Below are 9,749 nucleotides of genomic sequence, written 5' to 3'. Positions count from 1 at the left end.
TACACCTCATGCCTTATAATGCTTTTTAATAAAGTATACATTGCTCATTGAATCGTCCCTTTAGCTCCCATACTCCTCAATGTCATATTCAGATTCAGAAATCAGGTCCTCCTCCAAAAGTCCCTGGCGAGACTCGTATTGATCCATCTCCACTCCCAGCTCGTCCAGCTCCTCTTCCAGGTCAAACTTGGTCTTGGGCTTGTTGCCAAAGTCCTGGTTGACGACGATCCATCTCCATCCTTCTAGCTGATGCCTGACCTTCGCCGCTTCCTCTGGGCCCAGGTGCAGTTCTACCATTTTGATCAGGTACTGCAGCCGAGCGGTGCGGCCTAGGCTGCCCTCCTCTAGATCCCTGATGACAAGCTTGGCTAGGTTGGCCATGAGGCGCTTCGACATGGGTCCTCCTGCGACCTGGCCGTGCGCGATGCACTTCTCGACGAATCTAAGCTGTTGGCGAGGAGTGACGTCGGTCCTCAACATGAACCAGTCAGCCATCCTCTCCAGCAACGTCATTCTGTCTCCGATGCCTTCCCAATGGTACCTCGGGGGCAATCTCTGGATGGACTTGAACGGCAAAAGGTCGATAGCGTCCCAGATGAGGGCGACGTCGATCTCAGGGTCCTCTATCAAGGTTCTGATGTAGGGAAGCCATATATGCCAGCCCCACTTGGCCTTTGTGTCTCGTCCCTCGTTGTATGTCGCCCACGCGGCGACAGCGACATAAGGGTCGCGACTTGCAACCAAGATATCCCGGAGGAGCGACCCGCCGTTTGGCATCCGAGCTGCTGTCATGAGAAGCGCGTCCAGGTTGCCGACGATGTTGCAGGAGTGAGTCAGGGTTCGCAGGTTCTGGAGCTGTCTTTCCGAGCTGTCGCCGAGTGCAGCCTTGATCAGCCAGGTCCAGTGGTGACCGTCGCGCATGTTCAAGGATCGGTGGTAATATGCTGCCACATTGATTCGGTTGCGCGCCTTCGAGAGCAGGCGGGCTCTGACGAGGATGAAGGCCTCCTCTTTTCTCCACGGGGCTGTCCCGTTGATCCGACTGGCAAACCGACCGAAAGTCGACTTGCTGAGGGGGATGATATACGCCAAGGTCTGGAGCAGGTGATAGGCAATTCTTTTGCGAAACTCGTCGTCACCTGGGATCTCCATGCAGGATTCGATTAGTTTGTTGCAGAACTCGACAAGGCCTCCCTTCCTGAAAAACTTGACTTGTTCGAAAAGTGTTGCATGTTGTTCTGCGGCTCGGGCTGCGTTTTGTTCAGGGAGAGACGCCTGATGCAGGATGTGCGCCCGGAATAGGCGCCGATAGTACTCGGGAACCGTCTTGAAAGATATCTTTTGTACGCCCTTGATAACAAGTGTTTGGAAGAGACGGAATGTCGGTCGCTGCGGTGTCAATGCGATCACCTGGTCAAAGAATTGATCCCAAAACTTCTTGCCGAATGCATCATGTGACGGTGCGGTTCGACTGGCATGTATAGCGTGGACGACCTCTTGCAGGTACCATGCGTGGATACAGTCAAGGATTTGGACGGGCACCTTTTCCCTGATGCGCGAGTCAAATGGATCCAGGGCCGATGTCATGTCGTCGAGGGAGATCGCTCTCAACCGAATCAATTCAAGAATTCGGCTCGTGTAGGGTCCGCACGCCGTATAGAGACTCGCTCGGCTCTGTCTCCCTTGGAGGCCGGCGAGAGCATCTCTAAACTCAGCCAGCACTTCCTGGGCCTCTGATATGGTCTCCGCTGGTACGGTCTCTGCTGGTATCGTCTCCGCTGGGTTTGTGGGTGTCGGAGCAGGTATCGAAGCGTCCTCCTGCGTGGGTCCTTCAAGCCATCTGATGAGCCGCTCGAAGCGGCTCAGCTTTTTCTTGTGGCGGTCTGCTGGAGCATTAGGAGCTTCCCAGGTCCATTCCCCGAGGTTGTAGGGCAGATCGATCGTCCAAGGTAAAGGCGAGGCGCGAGATTCGGGGAGGATGGCGGTCATGTGGCGCTTGCCCAGACGTCGCCGGCTCTCGATCGGGCCCGGGCAAGAGCTGAGACGCCTGCATGGGATCGGATGGGCATGGTGGAATCGCTCAATGGCTCGGTTCAGGACGGCATTGGTGATCCAGACTGCGTCTGGCGAGCTCGGAGAGGTAGGGTGTATGCCCGAACGACAGCACGCAACGGCACATCGTAGGGGCATAGGGCGAGCTCGCGTGATGGACCTTGTCACAGGCATCCGCCCTCATTGCGGTCAGGGAGGCGGCTCAAAGTCGGGGCCGTGGAAGCACGGGCGAGGAGGCGTGGGAGGCTCGAGAGGTGGGATGTACTATTCGGGGTCGCATCTGAAGTTTCTCAAAATCTGGACTAGCCAACCAGGGAAGAGCCGATTAGCATGGCTTTACCCCGGAGTCTCGGGCTTAGGTAAGGCACCGGCGTCGGCGGGTCCGAGCTGCACCTCAAAGGACTTCGGATAAATACTATTCCTTTCTCCGAGCTGAGCTCCTCTGGAATGCACTCCACCCCTTTAGCGCAGCTCGCGCATGTTCCCGCCCCAAATGACAAACCCCTGAAGACTCCGCCACCACAAGCAGGCTGGCCGAACTTGACAGCCAAATCCATGCGGCTAGGAGGCCCCAGAAGCCCCTTGCTGTGCGCTGATACGTCGTGTTATTTCTCCCGCGTGCAGTCGATTCCATGTCCCTGCGTCTCCCTGCGTCTGCGTTCAATGCGTTGACGAATGATACCCATCAATCTCGGCCCCGAAATTTGACCCAGGACCAAAGAGCTCAACGGTCCATGCTCCCGCTCGCTCGCCCTGACATTGATACTTCGCTTCTGTGCATCACCGGTCTCTAGCATCTCTCCGTCGGTCGTCTAGTTATCCGCCATCCTTGTCGATACCGGGTTGACCGCTGAAGCGCGCGGACCGTACGGTAGCCGTGGAGCTTCCCCAATCGGGACCCTCAACCACCAGCCTGGCCTGTCCTGTCCTTGTCCTCCACTGTCGTCTATCACCTTGTGTCGCCTTCTCCTGAACATTGCACTTGAACAACTCCCCATCGAAACCACCACAACAACACACTAACCATACAGACTGTCCGCGCTTGCGCTTTCACCGTCACACGCTCGATGGCTTTGCGTCATCCCGTATCGCCCCCGACTACGTCACACAGCAGTTAGATGGAGCCCGTGGTGTATGAGGAGACCCCGTTCGCCGACTACCTCAGAGGTGAGCTCCCTCCTCAGCCTCGTCCACCAACATATTCGCCTCGATGGCTGACATTTTGCAAGATGGGGGAGATGAGCCTCAGTCGGACTGGGCGCCTGGCGCGACAACGCCAGAACCAGAATCCTCCGCCGGTAGATCCAGCCCTTCACCACCCTCCAGTCCATCTCCCTTCGCTCCCACTGGTCGACCCTTGGTGAAGCCAAGATTCCGTAATAAAGTGCCCAACCCTCTCCAACTAGATGTTCCCAAGCCCTCGGTGTTGCGCTCCATGCGGAGAAACTACTCGGTATGTCAATGTGGCCTCAAGTTATCCCTCGACAACGCTCATAATGTCTACTCCATAGGCGGCCGTAGCAGCAAGTATCGATCGAGCGGATAACGCCAAATTTCTCGAGCAATTTAGATATACCATTATTGCCTCTCAGTTGTTAAGCGGTCACTCGGGATTGGGACAACACCAGCTCACCGCCAATGGCCCCAACGGACCACCACACGACGAAGCCAAATCTCTGTTATCGACCGAAGGCATCCTGGCATCGATTCTAGCGGCTCTTGCTATTGCAGTTATACTGAGCTGGGTGGTGGAAAGTGGCGTTACGAGAAAGAGACTCATTTTCTTGCTCATCCTATGCGCGGCTGCGATGTTGCTGGGCCAAGTTTATATGAGGAGACAATGGTTGCGTTATCGACGGTCACAATCACTTTCGGAGATCACGGCGTTCATTGAGCACTCGCACGCTTTCGATACCGCATCTGGAGCTGCGCTTTCTCTTATACAGGAGGTTGAGCTGGTCTCCAGAGGATACCGACTGTCAGTCTATTTATAGCCTCGTTGGTATGCTCTTTGCTAACTATTTTGCAGAAGCGCGCCCTTGCCTCCCATTAGCCGCATCGAGGATCGCGCGCAGACACGCAAATGTGTTCGGTTGCGCAAGGCGGCTAAGGAATCGTTGGCCGAGGTTCTTGATGCATATAACCAAGTCTGCACTGTAGTCAACGGCTTCGCGGAACAGACAGACTTGGAGAAGTACTACGACATATACGACATAACCGATTTCGACATGTCAGATGCACGCCGTGGATTCAACGAAGAAGAGTTTGACGACCCCGAGTCGTTGAGAACGCTCAAGATCCTGTCTGCCCGTTTCTTCATCGTCCGCAAGTTATTTCTCTGCGCTTTGTTGGCCCTTGATGCCAGCGGCGATGCCAATGACTTGCTTCGTTGGACGACTGCTGTTGAATCCCTTCTGAACCTCAATGCCTCGACCAGTTCTGCATCTGCTAGGCTGCAGACTCTCTTGGGCGAAGAACAAAGTGAGTTTCATGCAATATCCCACACCTGATGCTCTGGCTCACACGCCTTATCTAGCTTTCACTTCGCCACCAACGCCGAAGCATGCTCTGACACCTGGACGAGAACGTTGGCGAGCTCAACTACGAAAACTCAACTCGCTCTCGAGTGGAATCAGGGGCTTACAAGCGAAGCTTCAACTACTCCGAGAAGAGTCAGATCGCACACTCAACGATTCTAACGACATTTCGGAGCTCGGACCGAATCTCATGGCGCAATTTGAGTCAATTGGCATGGACCTAAAAGACTTGATGGCGGCATGGGAGGAAGGTAGAGCAGCTCTAGCACTCGGTATCGATAGGAACGAAAAGAGGCTCTCATCCATGAGCACCCTGCTGTCGCCTGCAAGCTCCCTGAGCGGACTGACGACTGTGGATGAAGGTGGCGGAACAGCCGAAGCGCTCAAGGCCCTTACAGGCGAATCTCCTCCGAATTCAGATTATGCCGGGTCTGCAGATCACGAGAACCTCGAAGTATTTGAGGCAGTCGCCCGGCCACGACCGCGAAGCATGCTCACGAGAGAGGAGAGGATCCTTAAGGTTCGAGAGGAGAGGGAACAGAAGGCCATCGCACGACAGCACATCGACGCAACCAAAGGAATGCTCCGCGAGCTGGAGACAGTCATTAATCTACGACCACGAACGCGTGCCAGCGCACCAGCAGGAAGGATTGTGTCGATGTAGGACGAATCTCTTTCATATTGTCGACCATCACAACGTCACGATCATTTTCGCCGCCAGTTTTTTTTGTCATCGCTTCCCGCCATTCACTCATCACCATCACCTGGCCAGGCATGGACGGACACGCTTTTCTACACTCGCTTTTCAATCACGTATACATCAAACCTGAACAAACAAACAGACAAACACAGACCGATAGAAACGTCCAGCATCAAGGCAGCGTCACGACGACATGGTCAGTTCTTTGTGGGCGGCGCTTTTTCATAGAAGGGTTAAGGTTAGGCAACGGCGCAGGGGATTAGGATTGGGAATGTTTTTTTGCTTTTGAACTGGGCTGCTTGGCCGTTGCAATTCCCTCGTCAAACGGGAGTCCTGGGACAACGTGTACCAGAACCGTTGCACGAGGTTGACGGCACACATACCTGTACATGACACTCCGTGTGCCCAGGTTGTTTCTTTGCGTCAAGGATCGATTGATTGCATTCTAAAGATAATGATTATTAACTACCTAGCTGTCAGATACTTGGATGTATGATAGTGGATCGTCCTAGGTTGATAACAGAAGAACAAGGCCTTGATAGGTCTAATTGAATAAGAACCTGGCTATTCCATCCTCTACATATGAGAGTCAAGAGGTTGATGTGATAGGTTGGCACGTGTAATGCCCCGCGTCTTGACGCGTTGCCGTGCTAGCTCCTACCCGCGCCCGCGTCCTTCGCGTTAAGTGGCTACCGCAGGCGCTGTGCTAAATTAGAGGCAAGGCAGGTACTCGGTAAGCTGCCTGCCTGCCTACAATCCAATCTTAGATCCATTCCCGTTTTCCACCTTTTGATTCACGACATCAACAATCTCTAATTTTTCCCCTGCTCTGGACAACTCCGTCTCTGTCGCCAATTTCCTTATATCAGCCCATTGACTCTTGCGTCTCCATTCTCCTCGTCTTAATCTGATTACCAGTCTATTCTCTCAGTCAGTTGTTCCCCAGCAACCCACGGTTGCCCCGCCCCTTGCGTGGCAGCTTCGCGCAAAACCCATCATCGCTCCATCACCAGCAGCATCGCAGCACAAACACAAGCACAGCACAGGCTAACAAGATCACGGCTGCAGACATGTTGGAAGCACGACTCGACCAGGCCCAGATCCTGAAAAAGGTGGTGGACTCGATCAAGGACCTGGTCCAGGACTGCAACTTCGACTGCAATGACACTGGCATCGCCCTCCAGGCCATGGACAACTCGCATGTTGCCCTCGTCTCCATGATGCTCAAGGCCGAGGCCTTCTCTCCCTACCGCTGCGATCGCAACATCTCGCTGGGTGTCAACCTCACCTCGCTGACCAAGGTGCTGCGCGCTGCCCAGAACGAGGACCAGTTGACCCTCAAGGCTGAAGATGGGCCCGACGTGCTCAACCTGGCCTTTGAGAACGCAGAGAACGACCGCATCAGCGAGTACGATCTCAAGCTCATGGACATTGACCAGGAGCACCTGGGTATCCCCGACACCGAGTATGCCGCTACTATTGCGATGCCCTCGGGCGAGTTTCGACGCATCTGCACGGATCTGATGGCCATGTCAGAATCAGGTTGGTACAGACTTGAAGGGCTGCCACTACCCTGCTAACAGAATTCAACAGTCGTCATCGAGGCTTCCAAGGACGGTGTCAAGTTTGCATGCAGCGGTGACATTGGTAACGGCTCTGTCATGCTGCGCACCCACACCGACCTCGACAAGCCTGATAACAACGTCGCCATTGAGCTGACGGAGCCCGTCTCTCTCACTTTCTCCCTCAAGTACCTCGTCAACTTCTGCAAGGCGGTCGGTCTTTCGAACCAGGTCAAGATCTGCCTCTCTAACGAAGTGCCACTCTTGGTTGAGTACCAGATTGCAGGCTCCAGCCACCTGCGCTTCTACCTCGCCCCCAAGGCAAGTCATCCCATACTCAGCACTATTGTTTTTAGCTTACTAACATGGGTCCGTAAAACAGATTGGTGATGAGGAGTAAACTCGACCAAAAACATGATACGACACCATCCTACTTGACTATAAGCCCGGCGTTGAGGTTACGAGGATACGGTGAAGTGGCTGTGATGTGTACACGCAGTGGGGAATCTGCCGGGGATACGAATACCAGGGATATAACTCTTGAGAGACTCATCAAGGACGGAGGGAATGTTTGGGAGATTGGGACGGACGGACTAGATGGAAGGACTATGTATGAAGAGGCTAGACTGTGGCAAGCGTGTCATGATAGCCTGGCCATACAAGACGTCTACTTTGACGATAATGATACATGCTTTGCAGTTGCCATGGATGATGGATGACATCAGGTTGCAGGTGAAGAGTCCCCATTGTGATTGAATGCTAACACTGGAATTATCGGTGTCCGAATTGTCATGCTATCGGTCCTCACGATAGTTTCATGTTGTCCACTGCAGTAAACAGGCCACATCAGTTGACTCAAAGGCCTAAGCGACAGCCCGAGTCGGCGGAGTGAGGCCACAGTCAACGAGACAGAGAGAGAGGATTTCCCTAGTGCGGGGCAATGGACGGCATCGGCCTCTTTTTTTTTTGGCGGGGCAGACGGGACGGGATGGAAGTCGCTAGCAGGAAAAAAAACTGGAAGGGGCGAGATTGAGTCAAGGAAAGGAAGGATCCATATAACGTCGTCGATGTGCATGTCCGTCCCCAAGGTACCTGCCTTTCTGACTTGCCTTACCCACTTGACGCAGACTAAGGTAGACACGGGTGCTTCGAGTTACCTCGTGACTACTTGCCTACCAACCAACCAACCTTCAACCTCCATCGATAGACACAACCACTCTGACTCAAATCTAGACTTGGCTCCGTCCTTGTTGCTCATTCACTCACTTGTCGCTCCCAACCTTCAACTGCTTGTACCTCACGCCCCGGCGTTTGTTCTCCGGCCAGTCACTTAAATCACCTCAAATCTCTCTCGGAGCTCTGACGTAGAGCGAGAGCATTTTGTCCAGTGACGTCTCGACACCAAAGGTCTCAACCTGGGGTTACTTCTTGACTCAGGGAAGAGGAAGAAAGGGTGAACAGAAGAAACCTTGTATACTCCCCCGAGAATACCACCTCGGAACCATGTCTGATGCTCTTCCGGTGCCCGGCACGCGGGTTCTCGCTGTCGCCAGCCATGTACGACCTCTTTTTCTCGTCTCTCAACCTCCGGTTCCTTGGCTGACAAATGTGCGACCCGTCTCAGGTTGTCTCGGGGTAAATTGAATCCAGAGTTCCAGATCCAAGTCGTCATCCGCAGAAGCTGACTCTTTGCCGGGGGTTCCAGTTATGTAGGGAACAAGATCGCCGTCTTTGTGCTGCAGTCTCTGGGATGCGACGTCGCAGCCCTCAACACCGTCCAGTTTAGTGAGTAGCCGGCCTCTTGAAACAGTCGAAAGAGCATGTAGTCTGACCGAGGATCCTTTAAACGCCAAGGCAATCATACCGGTTACAAGCAATGGAAGGGTACCAGAGTCTCGGCGCAGGAGATCATGGAGCTGTACGAGGGTTTGAAGCAGTCATACCTGGACGACTTCGACATGATGCTCTCGGGATACATCCCCGGCGCCGAGGCTGTCAACACGGTGGGGCAGATCGGCCGGGAGCTCAAGCAAAAGGCGGCCGACACCCCGGGCAAGTTCTTCTGGGTGCTCGACCCCGTCATGGGCGACAACGGTAGGCTCTACGTCTCGGAGGAGGTCGTCCCCGCTTACAAGAAGCTCCTCCACGACGCCGATCTCATCCTACCGAATCAGTTCGAGGCAGAGTAGGGAACTCTTCACTTGGTTCAAGTCCTGAGCTAACAACTCGCCCAGGCTCCTCTCAGAGTGCAAGATCCACGACATGGATAGCCTGCACAAGGCCATCCAGGCCATGCATGACAAGTACCAGGTCCCCCACATCGTCATCACCTCAGTCAACCTTGAAGCTCCCGACCACCCGCCGTCACACCTGTCGGTGGTGGGCTCGAGCATGACATCGACCGGACAGGCTCGGTTCTTCAAGATTGTCTTTCCATCCATTGACTGCTACTTTAGCGGCACCGGTGACATGTTTGGCGCCCTCATGGTGATCCGCATGCGTGAGGCAGTCTACAACGCCAACGACAGCCTCCGTTACACATCCAGCTGGCTCAGCGATGACTCGGTCTCGGCTGTCGAGCTACCCCTCGCCCGCGCCGCCGAGAAGGTCCTGGCTAGCATGCACGAGGTGCTATCCAAGACATGCGAGGGCATGCGCGGCGTCGTCGATCGCACCCTTAACGAGATGAGGCCTCAGGACCGCGCCAATGACACAAAGGTTCATCTGGTTAAGAGCAAGGCAGCCGAGCTACAGCTTGTAAGGAATCTAGACTGCTTACGCTCGCCGTCGACAGAATACCGTGCCAAGGCGATATAGAAAGGTCAGGATATAGAACTAGGATATAGAACAAGAGGAATAGACGTTTTAAAGAGCGCATACTCTTTGTTTCTTTGAGTC

General features: G+C 54.3%; 4 protein-coding genes across 4 annotated transcripts; 3 read left to right on the top strand and 1 right to left on the bottom strand.

Moving 5' to 3' along the window:
• Positions 1-60: 60 nt before the first annotated feature.
• On the bottom strand, positions 61-2,226 carry NCS54_00080000 (Hypothetical protein; the record flags this gene model as incomplete). Its single annotated transcript, XM_053146439.1, has 1 exon — positions 61-2,226. One exon carries the CDS (start codon positions 2,224-2,226, stop codon positions 61-63), a length of 2,166 nt encoding a protein of 721 aa, XP_053002414.1.
• A 944-nt stretch (positions 2,227-3,170) lies between these two features.
• On the top strand, positions 3,171-5,253 carry NCS54_00079900 (Vezatin domain-containing protein; the record flags this gene model as incomplete). Its single annotated transcript, XM_053146438.1, has 5 exons — positions 3,171-3,219; positions 3,282-3,505; positions 3,564-4,030; positions 4,082-4,533; positions 4,589-5,253. The coding sequence occupies 5 exons, from the start codon at positions 3,171-3,173 to the stop codon at positions 5,251-5,253; spliced, it is 1,857 nt and encodes a 618-aa protein (XP_053002413.1).
• Positions 5,254-6,359: 1,106 nt separating this feature from the next.
• Positions 6,360-7,241, top strand: NCS54_00079800 (Proliferating cell nuclear antigen; the record flags this gene model as incomplete). Its single annotated transcript, XM_053146437.1, has 2 exons — positions 6,360-6,831; positions 6,883-7,241. 2 exons carry the CDS (start codon positions 6,360-6,362, stop codon positions 7,239-7,241), a joined length of 831 nt encoding a protein of 276 aa, XP_053002412.1.
• A 1,113-nt stretch (positions 7,242-8,354) lies between these two features.
• On the top strand, positions 8,355-9,668 carry NCS54_00079700 (Pyridoxal kinase; the record flags this gene model as incomplete). The annotated part of the gene is made up of 5 exons (XM_053146436.1): positions 8,355-8,408; positions 8,476-8,486; positions 8,557-8,636; positions 8,706-9,036; positions 9,086-9,668. The coding sequence occupies 5 exons, from the start codon at positions 8,355-8,357 to the stop codon at positions 9,666-9,668; spliced, it is 1,059 nt and encodes a 352-aa protein (XP_053002411.1).
• Between the last annotated feature and the right edge of the window lie 81 nt (positions 9,669-9,749).

The sequence above is a fragment of the Fusarium falciforme genome, chromosome 1 (genome assembly GCF_026873545.1).
Source record: "Fusarium falciforme chromosome 1, complete sequence".
Lineage (NCBI taxonomy): Eukaryota > Fungi > Ascomycota > Sordariomycetes > Hypocreales > Nectriaceae > Fusarium > Fusarium falciforme.
Note: the sequence above shows the minus strand (reverse complement) of the source record. Positions and strands in the feature narration are given on the sequence as shown.